This window comes from Nyctereutes procyonoides, unplaced genomic scaffold (assembly GCF_905146905.1).
Source record: "Nyctereutes procyonoides isolate TBG_1078 unplaced genomic scaffold, NYPRO_anot_genome, whole genome shotgun sequence".
Lineage (NCBI taxonomy): Eukaryota > Metazoa > Chordata > Mammalia > Carnivora > Canidae > Nyctereutes > Nyctereutes procyonoides.
This window is the reverse complement of record NW_026575046.1, coordinates 63,557,099-63,578,141: the sequence shown is the minus strand read 5'-3', so window position 1 is coordinate 63,578,141 and position 21,043 is coordinate 63,557,099. Positions and strand designations below refer to the sequence as shown.

Sequence of the window (21,043 nt, the reverse complement as noted above, 5' to 3'; positions counted from 1 at the left end):
AATTTTCAGACTCCTTGCAGGACCTGTGTCTTTTATAAGAATTGTAAATTTCAGATTACTATGCAAACTTTTTTATGCTATAGGACTTCTTAGGTAGATGAGCTTTTATTTATTTTTTTAAAGATTTTCTTTATTTATTTGAGAGAGAGGGAGACAAAGCCTGCTGTGAGAGAGCTCAAGCAGGGTGGAGGGGCAGAGGTAGAGGGAGAAGCAGGCTCCTCATTGAGCAGGGAGCCCAACGTGGGGCTCAATCCCTGGGCCTGGTTCAATCCGAGAACCCCAGGATCATGACCTGAGTTGGAAGTCAGATGCTTAATGGACCAAGCCACCCAGGCGCCCTGCAAATGAGCTTTTAAAATAAAATGAAATTGTTTCATTTATGAAATATTCTGAAGAACTAAAACAGAAATCTTTATTTTCCAGAACTGTGCAATGTTGTCAGTTGTTAATGCTCATATTTGTAAATAGGTCATCTTTGTTTGAAAAGGCATACAAGGTTTTCTAACTACAAATCTTTCCAGCCACTGTATTGCTACATTAAGAACTGTTAAAGATAAAAGGGAACCAAAATGATTGCCTAGACTGTTTGAACTTTAACCCTTTCCTCCATCATTCGTTAACAATCATGTTTCTTTATCTCTTCATGCCTACTTGGTTTTAAATTGTTATTTTAACAATACTACAATAAAACATAAGTATGAGTTTTTATTTTTAAATAGCAAAGCTAGCTTATAAATAGGATGACCATATGTCTCAGTTTGCCCAGGACAGTCCTGCATCATGCTGGTTATCCTGGCAAAATTATTAATCTTCCTTTATTCTCAAAAGTGTCCTGTTTGGGTAATAAATTATCTGGTCACCTACTTACACTCTGTAATAGTTTTGTTGTAGTAGATTTTGGTCATTGAAATGTTCTTTGAAATAGGACCATAAGATAGTGGAATATTAGCTTCTTTTTGGTTAGACATGGGTAGTTTTCATTAGTCAGACATTTTTATTGTACTAAGAGTTCTGGATGTCTAGATGTAGTATATTAAACATGGAAGCACATAATTTGAAGTTGGGAATCATTTATTTGGCCTTTTGCAGATTATAAAATCCTTTGAACCTCCTGTTTTTGTTAAACAGAAATAATTGTAATGCCTATCCTATGGGGTTATTGTGAGGATTTAAAGACAATAACATAAAAAAAAGTAACCTATAAAAATGCTTACGCTACACGTTATATGTATTAGTCATGTTACATATGTGCTTCTGAAAATTGAATTTAAAATGAACAATTTTGGGGTGCCTGGCTGGCTTAGTTGGAAGAACATGCAACTCTTGATCTCAGGGTCATGAGTTCAAGCCCCATGTTGGTTATAGGGCTTACTAAAAAAAAAAATGAACAATTTTATCTGGTTTAGGGGCACTTACGATTTCACAGAGCATAGTCTTTTAGAAATGTTTTGCTGTAACAAGCAGCAGGGACTACTACAACTACTATTAGTTGATATATGTGGATTTTTTTGGGGGGAGGGCTGAAATTTGAACATCTACATTTATGTTGTAGAGTCATGTAGGATGATGCTGGACAGAGAGAAGAGATTTTTTTTTCCTGTCAAAAAGAGATTACATGTTAGTATCTCAGTAGAGGAGAGTATAAATTTTATTTTTGTTAAAAAAGCTATATTAAATGAGTTACTGTATCAGAGATCATTTTCTTGAGCATGCAGGAAGGTATATTCAGAATACAAATGGAAGAAAAAAAAAAAAAAAAGAATACAAATGGAAGGATTGGACTTACAGAAACTAAGGGACCCAGGTATTTCCCTGGTCTGTTCACTTGGCTAGTGAAAAAAAATGCCAGTGATATAATTTACATACAGTTAAAATCACAGTTCCCAAGTTCACTGAATTTTGAATATGAGTATATATATTTATTTATATAACTACAACTTAGGTCAATATATAAAACATGTTTATCTACTCTGCATCTTTTCAGTCAATCCTACTACCTGTCCCATCCAGGCAACATTTTTCTGACTTCTTTCAGTAATACTGGTTTGCCTGTTGTAGAACTTCGTATAAAGTTAATGGACTGAGCCACCCAGGTCCCCCACATCCTACAAATTTTGATATGTGTGTTCAGTTCAAATTATTTTCTACTTTTAATTGTGATATCTCAGATCTATAGGTCATTTAGAGGTTAGTTTCATGGCATAGCTTATAGTCTGTTCTGCTGAATGTTTCCTGTCTCTTTACTCTTTAATTTCACTCAGCAATATTTTGAGGTTTTCAGTATAGACGTTGTGCACACCTTTAATTAAATAAATGAATATAGCAGTTACCGGGTGTAGTGTTCTATATCAGATAGGTCAAGTTTAGTTGTTTTGTTCACTTAACTGTTATTAACTGTTATTTAATTGAGATAATTCACATACCCTAAAATCTACCATTTTAAACTCAACAGCTCAATGGTTTTTACTATATCACAAGGTTGTACAACCATTACCACTAATTCCAGAACATTTTCATCACCCCAAAACTAAACCTTGTATCTGTTACCAGTTAATCTCCAGTTCCTCTGCCCCTTTCCTTGCAAACCAGGGAAACTTTGTGAATTTGCCATATTTTGGATGTTTCATTAAGCAGAATCCTATTTGGCCTTTTGTGTCTGGCTTCTTTCATTGAGTATAATGTTCTCAAAGTTCATTTATGTTGTTGCATGTATCAGCATTTCATTCCTTCTTATGGCTGAATAATCTATAGTATGTATATAACACATTTTATTTTTTAAAATATTTTATTATTTGAGCAGGAAAGAGAGCATGTGTGTGAGCACAAAGTGGAGGAGGGGGAGAGGGAGAAGCAGATTCCCTGCTGAGGGGCTCCATTCTAGGACCCTGGGATCAAGACCTAAGCTGAAGTCAGACGCTTAACTGATTGAGCCACCCAGGCGCCCCCATATATATACTACATTTTCTCTATCTCTTGATGGATATTTGTATTTCCACTTGTATATTATGAATAATGCTGCTATAAACATTCGTGTATGTTTTGGTGCTGTCACATGTTTTCATTACTAGTACTTAGGAGTGGAGTCGCTGGGGCATATGGTAAATATATGTTTACTTTTTCAAGAAACTGCCCAACTTTTTTTCAAGCTAGCTGCACATTTTCAACAGCAATGCTTGAGGATTCTACTTTCTCCATATTCTTGCCAATACTTGTCTTCCAGTCTTTGCTGAGAGGCTCTGTGTGCTTGTTGTGGCATATGTTTAACACTCAGAGGGACTTAACCATTCTGCCATAACCTTTATTTCCTCCTGCTTGTGCAGAGGCTTATGGCTCAGAGATGATTGTTTAGGATCTTTCAGGTCTTTCTTGAGCATGTCACAGCTCTGGGCACATGTACATGGCCTTCTAGATTCTCAGGAATATTCAGAACTTTTCAGAACCCTTTATGGACATCTCATGCCCCCACTTTTCCTTTTAAGTTTTTCGGTTAGCTTCTTGTTTGTGCCAACTGCTTCAGACAGCTAGGATGTTAAACAATTGCAGCTGATTGTTTTTGACAAATTCTCCTGGAGAAAAGGGTGTTAGAGCTGGGCAAGCTGAGTCAGGTCAAATAATGAGAAGCCTCCGGAGTAGGGTTTTTCAGAGAACTGCCTGTAAGCTCAAATAATAGCAGTTCTCTGAAAATAGGGCTTTGAAAGAGCTCCAATCCTGTTCTGACCCCTCCAATAGCTGCTAGGCTTCTAGTTTTCACTGTGCTTGTGGGCTTTTTCTTTTTAAGGCTACCATGGAGCTAGGAAGAGGGGGATGGGAATAGGGCAAGTTAAAATGGCACAAAGCTTGCTGTTTTTAGTGAGATTTGGCTTTTTTCTTTAATGCTTCCTAGATTGTTGTAAGCCTTTGGTTAATATTTAGAGTTCTGAAAAAGTTAATACTGATTTTTTTTTTTTTTTGACAACTTGTTGCTTTAATGGAAGAGAGTTTTTGGAGGCTCTTATTTCTCATAATGTCACCCTAATTGTGTTTTAAAACATTTTTAATATACTCTTTCTTTTGAAATACTTTAAGACTCACAAGAAGTTACAGAGTTATAATAGTATATTATATATACTAATATAATAATATATTATATATAATATAATATAAGAAAATAGTACAGAGTTCCTGTGCACTCTTCACTCAACTTCTCCTAATGATACAGGACTATAAAGTTAACTACAAGTATTATTGGAATGTTACCAGTTTTTGCTCAAACAGCTTTTTATTGGTGGGGTGGTGGTGGTATATAATTCTGTGACATTTTAACATGTCTAGATTAGTGAAACCATTAACACAGTTAGGATCCCAAACTGTTCAGTCACCACAAAGAAACTGCTTTGTGTTATCTATCCCTCTATGTTCACCCCTGCTCCTCAAGTCCTGGCAATTACTGATCTGTTCTTCAACAACATAGTTTTGTCACTTTAAGAGTGTTATATAAACGGAATCATAGAGTATGTAACACATAGTACAGATTTTATTTTCACTCATGTATGTCTTTGAGACCTATCCAAGTTGTATTGTAGTTCATTACTTTTTATTATTCAGTGTTTGTCTATTGTATTGGTATACCACAGCTTACCCACTCACTTGTTGAAGGACATTTGATCATTTCCAGTTTTTTTAACTATTACAGATAAAACTGTTGTGAACATTTGTGTAAAAAGTTTTTATGTGAACTTGTTTTCATTTTTATAGGATAAATGTCCAGTAGTGTGATTTCTTCCTTATTTTGTGTTTTACCAATTACTGAAAGAGTGATATTACGACTGTATTTGTCTCATTTGTTTCTCTCAAGTTTTTTCCCCCAAGTATTTTGAAGCCATTTATTTTCTTGATGAAATGACTTATTTATATGAAATCCTTTTTATATGGTGCCACTCCATGTTTTAAAGTCTACCTTGTCTGTATAGCATAGGGATTACTGTTAATAGTATTGTAGTAGAATATGATAACAGATGGTAGCAACTCTTGTGGTGAGTATAACATGTATAGAATTATTGAATCACTATGTTGTACACCTGAAACTAATGTAACATTGCATGTCAGCTATACTTTAATAAAGTCTACCTTGTATGATAATAATATAGCCACTGCAGTTTTCTTATAATTAGTGTTTGGATAGTATATCTTTTTATTCAGTCTTTTATTTTCAAACTCTCTATGCCTTTATATTTAGGTATATCTTTAGTAAATGATCTTTAATTTGTTTTTGTTTTTTAAAATATTTTGACTATTTATTTGGAGACAGAACAGGCAAGCAGAGGCAGAGAGGGGCAGAGGAAAGAGAAAGAGAGAATCTCAAGCAGATCCTATGCTGAGCATGGAGCTTGACGCAGGGCTCAATCCCATGACCCTGAGATCACCACCTGTGCAAAAGCAAAAGTTGGATGCCCAACCGAGTCACCCAGGCACCCCTGTTTAACTTGTTTAATCCATTTACATTTATTTATTTATTTATTTATTTATTTATTTATTTATTTATTTATTTATTCATTCATTCATTCATTCATTCATTCATTTATTTATTTTTAAAGATTTTGTTTATTTATTCGTGAGAGACACAGAGAGAAAGAGAGGCAGAGACACAGGCAGAGGGAGAAGCAGGCTCCATGCAGGGAGCCTGACGTGGGACTCGATCCCGGGTCTCCAGGATCACACCCTGGGCTGAAGGCAGCACCAAACCACTAAGCCACCAGGGCTGCCCAATCCATTTACATTTAATATAATTACTAATATGGGTGGTTTTTAGAATATCATCCTTTTGTTTTTCATATGTTCTTTATATTGTTTTGTCTTTCCTTCCTTCTTAGTTGAGTATATTGTAGTTTTTCATTTTATATTCTCTGTTGGATTTTATTGTATTATTGTATAGTGATTGCTTTAGGGAGCGCAGCATTTCTTTTTAACTTATCACAACCTATCTTGAATTAATGTTCTGTCATTTAACCCTTAAAAAAATTTATCAAAGAACTTACAGAACCTGAGGGAATGAATGAATAAAACTTTGGAAGGAAGGGCAGCAATACTTAGAACTCCAGAAGCTATCATCCATACTGTGAACATCACCCTCTGGAGTTGTACAGGGGACAACTTGTGCACCTTTACGTGGGAACCTTTTGGTATGAATTGGGCAGAGAAGATTTTCTAAAAGAGGTGTCATATGTGAAATTTAAAAAAGATCAATGGGGCAGCCCTGGTGGCACAGCGGTTTAGCGCCGCCCGCAGCCCGAGGTGTGATCCTGGAGACCCGGGATCGAGTCCCACATCGGGCTCCTTGCATGGAGCCGCCTTCTCCCTCTGCCTGTGTCTCTGCCTGTGTGTCTCTCTCTGTGTGTCTTTCATGAATAAATAAATAAAATCTTTAAAAAAATTTAAAAAGATCAATGGGAATTTGCCAGGCAAAAGAATTAAGGGAAGGATTTTACAGTCAGCCTTTTTCAGAGAACAGTGAAATATTATGATTAGCAAATAGACTGTGTATGTATTAGAATGGTGAGAGATAAAGGTAGAGAGGCAATGTATTTCATTGATTTTAATATGCACATTTCTTTCCATTATAATATCTGTGATATTAGCATGAATTTTGTAACTGTATCTTGCCAATCACCATGAGAAATTGGAACATATATATTACAGTTCATGGCATCTTAGGTTTGATGAAATTTGGTAGGTTCTAGCTAGATTCAATATCTTTTATGTTAGTTAGAATTTATGTTGTAGGGGATCCCTAGGTGGCGCAGCGGTTTGGCGCCTGCCTTTGGCCCAGGGCGCGCGATCCTGGAGACCCGGGATCGAATCCCACATCGGGCTCCCGGTGCATGGAGCCTGCTTCTCCCTCTGCCTATGTCTCTGCCTCTCTCTCTGTGACTATCATAAATAAAAAAAAAAAAAAAATTAGAATGCTTTAAAAAAAAAAAAAGAATTTATGTTGTAGATTTTATCCTACATATAATTGGAAGCTAGGCTAAGTAGAAAAATACAATAGGTTTGTTTAAATAATACAATTCTGGTGATACTGTATAGGATTTATTGTGGCTAAAAAAATTAGTAATATAAGGATTTAGGCAAGATTTGTAGAGGGCCTAGTTAATAGTTAAAAGCAATGCTAGTGGGATGTTGTGGAGGTTCCTAGGTGATAAACTGGTTGAAGAACTGTTTGATAAAAGAGAAAATGCAGTTACTGGTAAGGTAGTACTTGTTAGTGGAGAGAGAATTCACATATAAAGCTTATTAGTATTTATTCTGGTACCATGGTGCAAGTAAACATTTTTGCTAGCCATAGGGCTGATCAACATTAATTTATCAATAGCCTAAACAAATTTATCTTAGGAACTTTTAGTCTGATATCTGTGTTAGTGCATAAAATTTGTTAGCTGTTGAGCAAAATAATAATTATAGGACAGATTTATGTTGGCTGGGAGCCAGAATTATTGGAATTTAAAAATTACTGACCAAAAAAAGATGTTCAGTGTCATTCATCTTAGCATCCATTCCTGGAAAAAGTCGCTGATAACATTTGAAACAAAATAGTAATCACAGTGTGGGTCAGTCGTAGTTTTTGGCCACAGCAGACACCATCTTGTTTACATCTAGTAGAACAAGATCACAATAAATGATCTTATATAGATTATTTGTATAGATTCTTTGTTATTGAAGAAGTGTAATACGTGTCTTAGTATGTACTGGCCAGGACAGTATTTTGTGTTTGTATTTAAGAAACTGGCCATTTTGAAGAATTAGTGTTTTTTTATTAGGGTTTTGTCATATTAGAATGAAATCCTGTTAATAATATGATGAAGAGTAAAGTATTTGCTTCTGGAAATAATTGTGTAATTTTTTTAAAAGTAATCTCTTCCTCCAATATGAGGCTCAAACTCAACAACCCCAAGATCAAGAGTCACATGTTCTGTCCGAGCCAGCCAAGTGCCCCAAGAAATAATTGTATAATTTTAGCTTACTGTATGAAGACACTTCTTATGTGCTATTTTACATTTACAGAGGTGTCCCTATCTCTTAGGCTAGCCATTGTTGCTGCAACAGGGTCCACACAGGCTTTGGACAGTTAGAGCCTAATAGCGTTTCTCATCAGGACCCATGCTACATACTTCTTGTAATGGGAGACAATAGTCACTGTATAAATTCTCTCTTTTGTCCTTTAGATAGGGGTCTCTGAATCACAGTTCAAAACTTTTCCAGAAAAGTTTGAGCTGTAGTCACCTGTGGTGATAAGATTGAATGTTATCTGTAATTGTGGCCAACTCGGTAACATCTTCATAGGCTTTTGCTTTTTCTTGTTTCACTCCCTCATCTCTCACCTCTGCTTTTTGGAATCACTTTTCAAATAATGGCCTTGTTTATAAGCCTTTGTCTCAGGCTCTGCTTTTGGGAGAACTTAGCCTAAGACACTTTTTTACTTATTTTTTAATGTTTACGTATTTATTATATTTTTAATGTTTACCTGTTTAATGCATACTTGTTTATTGTTACCTGTTTATGATAAAATATATAACCAGATGGAAGAGAAGCATAGGGCAAGTACCAATGTATAGGTTTTTCAACACCACCAAGCAATTAACTCAATTTTGACACTATCTATATGGAGATAGTGTTAGATGCCACAAGTTAAGGGCTCAGTCCCACGAAACTGTCCCCTCCCACACTTCACATTCCAATCATAAGTCCCGGTTGTTATATGTACTACTACTTTTTTTGTTGTTGTTTTCAAAGATATTTTTATTTATGAGAGACACAGAGAGAGGCAGAGACACAGGCGGAGGGAGAAGCAGGCTCCATCCAGAGGGCCCGATGTGGGACTCGATCCCGGGACTCCAGGATCACACCCTGAGCTGAAGGCAGACGCTTAACCCACTTAACCGCTGAGCCACCCAGGCGTCCCATACTTTTTTTTTTTTTTTAAAAAGGATTTATTTGTTAGTTTTAGAGAGTGAGCATGCATGCAAGTGGGTGGGGGAGGAGCAGAGGAAGAGGGAGGGAGAGGGGTCATAAATCTCAAGTAGACTGCAGTGTGCTGAGTGTGGAGCCTGATGCTGAGCTTGATCTCACAACCTTGAAATTATGACCTGAGCTGAAACCAAGAGTTGGACGTTTAAACCGACTCAGCCATCTATTATCTATACTTCTGACCAACCAGTTATAGATCAGAGATTCCCACCACCCTCTTCTTGGGTTCAATAATTTGCTAGAGTGGCTTGCAGAACTCAGAGAAGCATTTTACTTATTAGATTACTGTTTATTATTGTCAGATGACAAAACTAAAACAGTTTGATGTCCTTTATTCAAGAGAAAACTGCATGGATTCAGGGAGTACAGTGCCTTATATGCAGTGGAGTACTCCTTCCAAGGGATTTTGGGCAAGAGTATGTTTTATAGAGTGTTAAAAGGAGCAACAATGGAATGGTGTGATTGGCTAGGGTTGCATATCTGACCTTATTTGGAAAGATTAAGGAAAAAAAGAAGTAAGTATAGAGTTGGCTGGTGTTAGGAGAGAAGGTGACTGAATATACTACATTTCTGGTCAGTTGGACCATTTACAGAAACACGAAAGCTTAGTTTGCTCCTGAGGCACCCTGGGCAGGAAGGAGATAGCTCCATTTTAGGCCTAGAAATTATTTTAACATTATAAAAGGATATAACTGAGGAACACCCAGAAGGAAGAATTGCATAAGCCAAGCAAGGTATGTGGGAAAGGATGGGAACCTCCATGTTCTGTGGATGAGCCACTTTCCCCAAATCTCCACATATGTTTACAAGTCTGGAAGCTCTCTGAAACTCAAACTTTTGGATTTATATGGAGGCTTCATTACATAGGCCCAGTTGATAATATCTGTGGTGATTGAAGCAAGTCTCCAGCCCCTTTCCCCTCCCTGAAGGTGAGGGTGGGACTGAAAATTCTAATCCTCTAGTCACCTGAGGTTCCTTTTGCAACCAGGCCCCCACTCATCCTTAGGTTACCAAGTTTTCCAAAAGTAACCTCATTAACATAACAAGACACCTTTATCCCACTCCTCAGAAATTCCATTTTTAGGAGCTCTTTTCCAGGGACCATGATGAAGGCCAAGTGTGCATTTCTTATTCTAAATCACAGTATCACACAATTTAGGAGTGGGGAAATGGAAGTTCCATGGGCAGTGTGACCTTCCCGATAGTTGTATTCACCAGTCTAGCAGCTTTTACATCATCTTAATTTATTATGTTTTTAAGATTTATGTTAAAATGTTGATTGTCATCTTCTAGTATATTTATTGAATTAATTTTGGGGAAGTGGTTTAGGTGTACAATTTAAGAATTAGAAATAATTTTATTAAGTTAAGACATAAAGCCTCTGTGAATAAGATTTATTTAAATATATAAAACTACTATTACCATTTGTTGGAGATATACAGAGAAAATGGTAAATGCTCGTTGAACATATTTTTTCAAGTTCACTGTTTCAATAACAGTAAAAGTAAAATCCATATAACCCTTCCCACAGAGGGAAGGAAAAGAAATCCAAGAGATCTAGTATGCCTGGGTGGCTTAGTTGGTTAGGTGTCTGCCTTAGGCACAGGTCATCATCCCAGGATCCTGGGATCAAGCCCCTGCCCAGTGGGGAGCCTGCTTCTCCCACTCCTGATCTCCCTTCTCTTTGCTTGTGCTCTCTACCTCTCTCTGTCAAATAAATAAATAAATCTTAAAAACAAAAACAAAAAAATCCAAGAGATCTAAGTTAAGACTTTATTTTAGCCTCAGAGGAACTTGTGTTCCTCAGTGGAACACAGTTTGTAATGCAAATACTAACAATCTTGTGGCTTTTATAATAAAAAATGCATTACAAAATAAAGCAGATTCACAAAATGAAATACAACAGTTTATATCTGTTAGTAATAGAAAACGAATCTGAAATTGGAATCAACAAAATAACCTACCTGTAATTGAAAAGTCCAGAGAAAGTATAGATTTCAGGTGAAGCTAAATTGGTCCCATAACTTCATGAATGACCCAGTTTCTTTATATTTTTCCATTCTGCCCTCTGTAATGTTGGATTTATCCCAAGGCAGCCACCTGGAGACCTTGAGGTACTTAAAGAGGACATTACCATTTGCATTTATACCTACTAGAAAGGAAGAGATTTTGTATGTGAGCACTCTTAGAAAAAAGTCTTGGGGTCCTTTTTGATTTGCCTGGCTTAGGTTACATGCCTATCTCAGACTGATCAGTAAGAGTAGAGAAATACACTGTGCTGTTTGGCTTAGGCTTTGCTGTGCTTCAAGGTTAAACCAATCAGGCTGGAGTGGATCAGTTTCACCCAGATCTCTTGAATGAGGAAATTTGGGGTGAAAGTAGGAGAATGACAAGGAATAGATGACAAGCACACAATTCTAGTTTATTAGGAGAATGGCTTCCAATGACTTTAGGTGAATTGTAATATTTGGCAACAAGGCAAAGCCTGTTGTTTAGTTTATTAACAAATAATAAAAGAATAAATTACCAGTTAAATTTTTTCCCAATCATTACTCTTAATAATATATAAAAAATTACTTTCAGTCTTATTTTTTTTTTAACTTTCAGTCTTAAATTTGAGCAATTCAGTCCCAGCATATTCTTGTGCTTTGTGTAAATATATTCTTGTCCATTTGCATTCAGGAAAAAAAAAACTTTTGCTAGACAAACAAGTTTAGGAATACAAGTTTAAACAGGATTCTGAGATTCAGTGTGCTCCTCTTTTCCATGAATTTGTAAATTCCCATATGCATTCAACTATAGAAACCTTAGACCCACAGAGGGTGCATGGATTTATTAATATTTTACTAAAATTTCAAATGGAGTGCAATGGACTATTTTGGGAATGCAGGAGATGTTCAAAGGATTGACTTCTGAAAAAGAAATGTCATTATACTCCTTAAAACCAAGCGAGGACATGTTGGGGTAGAGATTGACATGAGGGTAGCCAGATACTTTGTGATGTTAGAAATGTGCCATATTTTGATTCTGGGGGTGGTTTCATGACTATATACATTGACCCAAACACTAAAAAAGATTGAATAAAAAGAAACAGCCAAGCATTCCAGTAACACCTTACACTTCTTTTTTAAAAGCAAATTCTGGAAAAAAAAAAAAAAAAAAAAAAACAAGTTCTGGGAATTTTTTATCGTTTGAATAACAGTACACAAATCAGGCAGAGAAGTTTCTAATGGTCAAGTTTTACTGTATTTTTATATTAAATTTTTATTCTAATTACAAATAGGACTTAGGTCTGAATAGATCAATGTATTTTCTTTTAATTCTCCCCCATTCAGCTTTCTTTAAAAAGAAAAGGACAAATATCACTATTATATATTCAGCCATAGTTGTCTAATCTGTGGTTTTATTTTGTTATTTTTTAAAGTTTATTAATTTATTTATGGTGGGGGGGGAGCAGGGGGAAAGGGAGAAGCAGACTCCCTGCTGAGCAGGGAGCCCAACCCAGGTGCCCAATCCCAGAACTATGGGATGATGACCTGAGCCAAAGGCAGATGCTTAACAGACTGAGCCACCCAGGTGCCTCCAATCTGTGGTTTTAATATGATACTGTAATTCAGTCTTCTAAATTGTTATAGACTGTAATCATAGGTTATAACCCATATTCTTAAACTCTGGGGTACCAGTTTTTTTTTTTAATTTTTATTTATTTATGATAGTCGCAGAGAGAGAGAGAGAGAGAGAGGCGCAGAGACATAGGCAGAGGGAGAAGCAGGCTCCATGCACCGGGAGCCCGATGTGGGATTCGATCCTGGGTCTCTAGGATCGCGCCCTGGGCCAAAGGCAGGCGCCAAACCGCTGCGCCACCCAGGGATCCCCATGGGGTACCAGTTTTAACTAATATTACTGATGGTATCCAAATGGTAAGGATGGTAACTGGTTTGGAAGCCACTGGAAGAGACCTTCAGCAAACTGGAGACCAATGGCAAATAAAAAGCAAATTTCATTGAAAAACCAGGAGAATTCCTCCCATCAAGGCTGACCCTACCATGGCCACCAGTTCATTTCTTGCTATCAGTTGCACTCCTGTTTAAGACATCACTTGTAGTGGAGTTCTAGCTTTCCCTTGGTTTTGAGCCATACTGTGATCATTGATTGGGAAATAGACTACTTCAAAGTCTGTTAAATGTAATTACTTCATTTTTGGTACCCATCGTGCAAGTCTCCCCACAGTCATTCCCAGTTTGTCAATAGGGCCTTTGGCTGGACTCCTGTAGGAAATTCTGTAACCTCTCTAATAACTTTTGGTAATTGTATATCTAACAAACTAAAAAGAGTTAATTATCTGTCATGTTTGTTGAGTATGGAACTTTGTTAATGCTAGACTTAAAAAAAAAAGCATTAAAAGCATTTTAGTCATTAGCTGTTGAATATTATGGAAAAAGATCACTTGATCTGATTTTCTCTTTTATTTCATCCAATTTAAAAGTCATCATTCTTTCTAAATGGCTTGTGCTACCTCTAAAATGTTATCTGAAACGTAAAAGGCAAATCAAAGGTTTAAATAAGCTAGTATGTTAGGTTTATTTTTAAAGTAAAGTGAAGGTCTTTATTTTTATATTTGTGTGCATTTTATATATCAACTTATTTTCAGAAATATTTCTAACTTATGCTTACATTTGTGTGTGTATGTTTTTTTTTTTTTTTAGTGAAAATATTCTCTTTGGAATGGGAAATCCTCTTCTTGACATCACTGCTGTAGTGGATAAGGATTTCCTTGATAAGTAAGTATTAAATTCTTCACATATACTGTGTGGAACTTATATCTGTAGGAAAACTGGTGAAAACTTTAGACTCTAGCACCTTCACTTGAAGGAAAACTCAAATTTAAACTCCTTAATAGGAAATTTAAACTCCTTAATAGCAAGTTGCACTATCATTTGAGTAACTGACCACAGTTTTCTCTGGGAAAAACTTAGGTACATTTGTTCAATCATATTGCTAGTTTCACTTGAAATTTATTTCTTATTCTGTGCAAGGAAAAAGTATATGTGATTTACCTCATGATTTAATTCCCAAATTTTTAAATTACTGTCCATGTGTTATGTCTGTCATGTACTGTAATGTAAATGGGAGAAGAAATGGGATTAGAGAAGACAAGAAGAATAAGCAGGACATAATTCAGAGGTCATGAATCTATATTCTTTCTCCTTTAAGAGTAATTTTTGATATTTTTAACTTAGCTGAGAAATCAGTTTGTATTTATTTTTCTGGCTGTCTGACCATTTGATACAAGGAAAAAATTAACTAGTAAAAAAAAGATTAATAATGAGAAAGCAAGTTCTGTACCCATAGGGCAACAATCTTAAAAAATGAGGTAAAGTTCACTTAAGATTTATAATTTTAACAATTTTAAATTGTATAATTCAGTGACTACCATCACATTTCTGGTGTTTGTAACAATTGCCTCTGTCTACCTCAAAACGAAATCTGTACAAAATAAGCAGTCATTTCTCTATCGCTGCCTGTCCTTCTCCCATCTCTGTCCTGTACCCTGGTCTTTTGGGAACTACCAATTTACTTTCTGTTTCTATGGATTTGCTTATTCTGGACATTTTACTCTATATAAATAGACACATACAGGATGTAACCTTTTATGAGTCTTAATTTCACTTAGCATGATGTTTCTCAAGGTTTCTCTAAGCTGTAGCATGTTATCAGTACTTTATTCCATTTATGGAGGAATAATATTCCATTGTATGAATATATACACACACTCTATCCTTTCATTGATTCATGGACGTTTAGGTTGTTTCCTTTTTTGTCTATTGTAAATTAAGCTTCTATGGACGTTTGTGTTTGAGTTTTTGTGTGGACATATGTTTCATTTCTCTAAGATTTATATATTGGAGTGGAATTGCTGAGTGATATGATAATTTTGTGTTTAACTTTTTGGGGAACTACTTTTTTTTTTTTAAAGCAAAGTTTATTGGGTGATAGTACAAAGCTGCTGAAGAGGGGAACCAAGGAGGTTTCCGTTGGAGTTTCCAAGTCTAGGGATTTAAAATTTTTTTTTTTTTAAGATTTTTATTTATTTATTCATGAGAGACAGAGAGAGAGAGAGAGAAAGAGGGAGAGGCAGAGACATAGGCTGAAGGAGAAGCAGGCTCCCTGCAAGGAGCCTGATGTGGGACTCGATCCCAGATCCTGGGATCACTCCCTGAGCCAAAGGGAGACAGATTGCTCAACCACTGAGCCACCCGGGCATCCCTGGGATTTTTTTAAAAAAGATTTTATTTATTTATTTATTTATTTATTTATTTATTTATTTATTTATTTATTTATTTATTTATGAGAGAGACAGACAGAGACAGAGACATGGGCTCCTTGAATGGAAGCCTGCTTCTCTCTCTGCCTGATGTGGGACTCAATCCTGGGACTTCAGGATCACGCCCTGAGCTGAAGGCAGGTGGTCAACCGCTGAGCTACCCAGGCATCCCACTACCTAACTTTTCTACACTGATCGCACCCTTTTACTTTTCTATCACTATTGTACGAGAATTCTGTTTTCTTGCCAAAACTTGTTCTTTTCTCTTATTTATGTATTCATTATTTTTAAAGATTTTATTTTTTGGGGCCACCCGGCTGCCTTGTTAGTGGAGCCTGCTACTCTTGATCTTAGGGTTTGAGCCCACATTGGGTATAGAGATTACTTAAAAAATAAAATCTTTTTTGATAGTTTACTTTGATGCACAAGTTTTAAATTTTGATGAGGGATCCCTGGGTGGCACAGCGGTTTGGCGCCTGCCTTTGGCCCGGGGCCCGATCCTGGAGACCCGGGATCGAATCCCACATCAGGCTCCCGGTGCATGGAGCCTGCTTCTCCCTCTGCCTGTGTCTCTGCCTCTCTCTCTCTGTGACTATCATAAAAAAAAAAAAAATTATAAAAAAATAAAATAAAATAAAATAATATTTTTAAAAAAAATTTAATTTTGATGAAGTTTACTTTTTCTGTTCTGTTCTTTTGTGGCTCTGGTTTTTCTGTCATCTGTGAGAATTCATTCTAAATCCAAGGTCACAAAGACATATGTGTATGTTTTCTTCTAAGAGTTTCATAGCTTTTAGCACTTAAATTTAGGTGTTTGATCTGTGTTAATTTTTGTATAAGATGCTTATTAAAAATTCAGTTGAGGGATGTCTGGGTGGCTCAGAGGTTGAATGTCTCTTTTGTCTCAGCCCATGATTCCAGGGTCCCCGGATCAAGTCCTGCATCTGGCTCCCTGTGGGGAGCTTGCTTCTTCCTCTGCCTATGTCTCTGCCTCTCTCTGTGTCTCTCATGAATAAATAAATAAAATCTTTAAAAACAAACAAAAAAATTCAGTTGATTCTTTTGTATGTGGAAATCTAGTTGTTCCAGCACTCTTTCTTAAAGAGACCATTCTTTTCCCCATTGAATGCTCTTGGTACTCTTGATGAAAATCAATTACCCTAGACTTGTAGATTAAGCCTGGATTCTCAGTTCTATTCCATTGATCTATATGTCTGTCCTTTTGCCAATACCACACTATTTTGATTGTTGTAGCATTGTGGTAAGTTTTGAAGTAGTTAGGTTAGGGAAAAGCCTGTTGATAAATAGTGTTAACACTTACTGGTGAAAGGCTGAACGATTTTCCCTAAGATTAGAAACAATTTAAAGATGTTGACTCTTACTTCACAATGTATACAGTGGTCCTAAAGATTCTAGTTGGGGCGATCAGAGAAGAAAAAGTAAAAGACATGTAAAATATTTAATAAAATCTACAAAAGAGCTACTACTAGTTCAAGAACTATTATAAAGCTAGTAATATTCAGGAATCAATTTTACAATAAAGTTTTGCAATAAAATTTACAGTAATCAAAATAGTGATATTACCATAAAGATATTATTGGCATAGAATAGAAAATCTGGAAAAAGGTCCACACAAAAATGTACAACTGATTTTTTTACAAAGGTGCAAGGCAGTTTGGTAGAGAAAGGATTATCTCTTGAAGATATCTATCTGGTGCTAGAACAATTGAATATCCACATATAAAAATCCCAACTTGGGAATCTCTGGGTGGCTCAGCGGTTTAATGCCTGCCTTCAGCCCAGGGCGTGATCCTGGAGTCCTGAGATAGAGTCCCACATTGGACTCCCTGCAGGGAGCCTGCTTCTTCCTCTGCCCGTGTCTCTGCCTCTTTCTCTCTCTCTGTGTCTTTCATGAATAAATTAATAAAATCTTAAAAAAAGTAAAATAAAAATCCCAACTTGGACCCATGTTTTGCATCATATAATTAACGGATAAAACTAAATGTCAAATCTAAAACTATAAAACTTCTGGATGTTAACGTAGGAGAAAATCTTTCTGACTGTGGTCTAAATCAAGATTTCTTATATATAAAATGAGGAGCATGTTCTATAAAAGAAAAAAAAATTGATGATTTGGACTTTATACAAATGAAAAATTTCTGCTACTGGAAAGGTACTGTAATGGGAATGATAGGACAGACTACAGGCTGGGAGAACATCTTTGCAAAGCATATGTCTCACAAAGGACCACTGATCAGACTATATGAAGAGCTCTCAAAACTCAATCAGAAAAGAAACAACGCAATTAAAAAATGGGCAAGAGATATAAACATTCACAAGGATATATGGATGGCAAGCACATGAAAAAATGCTCAACCACTTTTGTTATTAGGGAAATGCAAATTAAAGCCATGATGAAATACTACTACACATTTGTTAGAATGGCTAAAATTTTAAAATTGAGCATACTAAATATTGACCAGTTGTAAAGGAATTGGAACTTTCTGCTCATGGCAATTGTAAAATGCTGCGCTGAGTTTTATAGTCTTAATTAAAAAGTTAAACGTACATCAGCTGTTTGATCCAACCATCCCATTCTAAGGTCTTTAACAGAAGTGACAGCAGATGTCCATACAAATACTCACCAATGTTCATGGTAACTTGGTTTTTAATAGCTGAAATCTGGACATTACCTAAATATCAGCAGGTGAATCATTAAGCTGATTATTCACTCGTATGGTGGAATACTAGTCAGGAATAAAAAAGAGATGCATTGAATATTGACTGGATGAAACTCCGAATAGTTGTGTTCATTGAAAGGTGCTAGACAAAAGAGAGAACATGTTGTATGATTTCATTTATATGAGATTATGGAAAATGCAATTTAATCTGTAGTGGTAGAAGACAATATTTGTTTTATGTGCATGGGGCAAGGTGTGATAGAACATGGGAGGGAGAGATTATAAAGAGACAGGAGGGAGTTTCTAGGGATGTGTTCATTATTTTGATTATGTGATGATTTCATGAATATAAATATCAAAATTTATCAAAATGTATACTTAAAATATATAGGGTGTAATATGTTAGTTATATCTCAAAGCTTTATAAACAACAACAAAAATCAATTGAACATCAACTCATGAATTTGAAGTTAGAGCTTCTTCATTTGCTTAGTGTGAGAGATTTTGTTCAGGAAATCAATTTATTAGTCCCTATTTAAATAAAATAATATATAAAAGTACAAGGAGAAAGTAAGAAATTTGCAATTTTATGATGTGTATAACCGGTGTTACTATTTTGATAAACATGCCTCCAGATATCTCTTAGGCATATACAACCTATAGGTACATGTTTGTGTTTATGGGATAATACTGTGTATAAGGTAATTTGCTTTTTTCTTACTCTATATTTTGGATATTTGTTTTTATTTTTATTTATTTTAGATTAAATTTTTTTTTTTAGTAATCTCTACATCCAGTGTGTGGCTCGAACTCACAACCCCAAGATCAAGAATTGCATGCTCTACCAACTGAGCCAGCTAGGAGCCCTTGGATATTTGTTTTTAAAAGTTCATGCAAATGTGAGCAGAATGATTATGATCTGGCAGCTGTCTGCCTCTACTACCGGTAGCTCAAGTAGCTTCTTTGTTTCATTAGCAGCTGATCCTAAAAGGCCAGCTGAAGCTTAATATTTTTATTTTGGGAGGGTTTTTATTTTTAACCTTGATTTTTAAATTAGTACTTGGAGATAAAAAACAAGTTTTGGACCCTAATCATAAATGTAAAGACTTTCATATTCTTAACCCTAATAGATTTTTGTAGAATATACTTTGAAAGTATTGTTTATTATTTTAGTAGACTAGGTTTAGTTTACATTTCAGACTATGTTTAAGTATTTTTTACATTTGGGATGTGTAAAAGTAAATTTTTTCAGGAATAATTTCTGGGAATAGGTACTAAGTAAATGAAATAAATTTGTATTTATTAGTATCTTACACTATGAAAATGAGTTAACCATCAAAGTTTTTTTGATAAAGTATGTGTTTCTGATTTTTAGGAAAACTCTCTGGCTGTTTCAATAAAAAAATTCTTATCAATATACAACTAGTGCTAATTAAAAAATAAACTACTACTGAAGGTTTATAAGGAATAACGTTAGTTTTTTGCTGTATCTTCTACCTTTCCCCTTGCTTTTATCTTACCCCCCCATAAATGCTATTTTTCCAAAAGCAGCCATTTTTAATTGTTAGCTGTTTTTTCCTTTTATCTGGTTGGTTCTAAACAATACACTAATATTTGCTATGTACGATTTTGATAAGGATGTTTGATTGGAGAGGTAAAGAATAAATGTTCCTTTAATATAGGGAAAGGTTACAAGATCATGATTTATTAGGATGGTTTCCAGAACACAGCATTCTGCTAGAGTGGCACCCTTGATCTTCCATTCCCTGTGGGAAGGGATAACCTAATCATGTTCCTGATGACAGTGGAGAGGATTTGCTCTGTCCTTCTGAGAACTTTGCTTTTGCCATTCTTACCAGAATTTTTATAATCTCTTGATGTTTAATTTTTGAAGAGTCTGATTACTTACCTCCTTGCTGACCAGGTTTTAGTAGTTACTAACAACTGCTATACATTCCTGAATGTTTACTGTGACACTAAGTGAACTGAAGGTTAATTTCTCGTGCAAACCGTCTGTCTAGTAGTCCCAAGCTTAGGGACTGTTTGAGGTCTATCTTATTAGGTATTTCTTGGGTTTGGTGGTTTTTATTTATTTACAAATGTATTTTTAATTTTATTTTTTTAAAAACTCTACCCCCAAGGTGGAGCTCAAGCTCACAACCCCAAGATCAAGAGTAACATTGTTCTACTTACCAACTGAGGAGCCAGCTAGGAGCTGCTTGAGTTTGTCAGTTTTAGATATTGTATATTGACTCCTTATTGTGATAGCTTGTGAAAGCTTTAGCTTTCTTTCACCTACTACCATTTCATCTTCCTCATATTATTAAATTATGTCCAAACAAATCAATAATCATTGTGAACAAAATTGTGGACTGTGATTATGTATAAAACTTTTTGTTTTTCTTCCAGTTACTTAATTTTATCTTGTATTCATTTGCACCATTTTCTGTACAATTACTGAAATTTTCAAACAACTCTAATATCTGTCACATGCCTATTAACCTCTCGCCCTCTGACTCCTCATTCCTCAAAATCAGTAAGTCTCCAACCTCTTTTTCTCTGGTGACCTCCTGTTTAGAATTCTCTATCTTTGTGCTCCAAACTGGACTGATTGTAGTATTAGACATTTTTTTTTCCCTTTAAACAGCAGTTTTCCTTGAACTTCCCTGTGACTTAACCATTTTGGATCTCTTGTTTCCTACACCTCATATCTTCTTAATTGGTTTTCTGTGTGTGGGGGTGGGGTGGGGGGGAGCATAGCCTCAGTAGCTTCCTAAGAGAAAGAGTATGTGTACATTTTTACATATAGTACATTTTTTTAAATCCTTGCATATGTGTGATAATCTTTAAAAATTTTTTTCCTTCACATCTTATTGATTGGTTAGAGTTTCCTTTGCGAATTTTGAATCTATGTACCATTGCCAGCACATCAAATGCATCTCCCTCCTTTATAGATCACAGTTTTTTCTCTGTGGAAGCTTTAGTAGTGTTGTTTTGTTTTGTTTTTGCTATTAGTTAAATTATTATTATGTAACAT

General features: G+C 35.6%; 1 protein-coding gene across 3 annotated transcripts in view; it reads left to right on the top strand.

The window, feature by feature from the left end:
* The window catches only part of ADK (adenosine kinase), a 494,505-nt gene that overhangs the window by 25,970 nt on the left and 447,492 nt on the right, over positions 1–21,043 (top strand). For all 3 annotated transcript variants that reach the window (XM_055325527.1, XM_055325525.1, XM_055325526.1), the window contains exon 2: positions 13,707–13,781. In XM_055325527.1, coding sequence (XP_055181502.1) covers positions 13,707–13,781 — 75 coding nt within the window. The remainder of the gene's footprint in view (positions 1–13,706; positions 13,782–21,043) is intronic.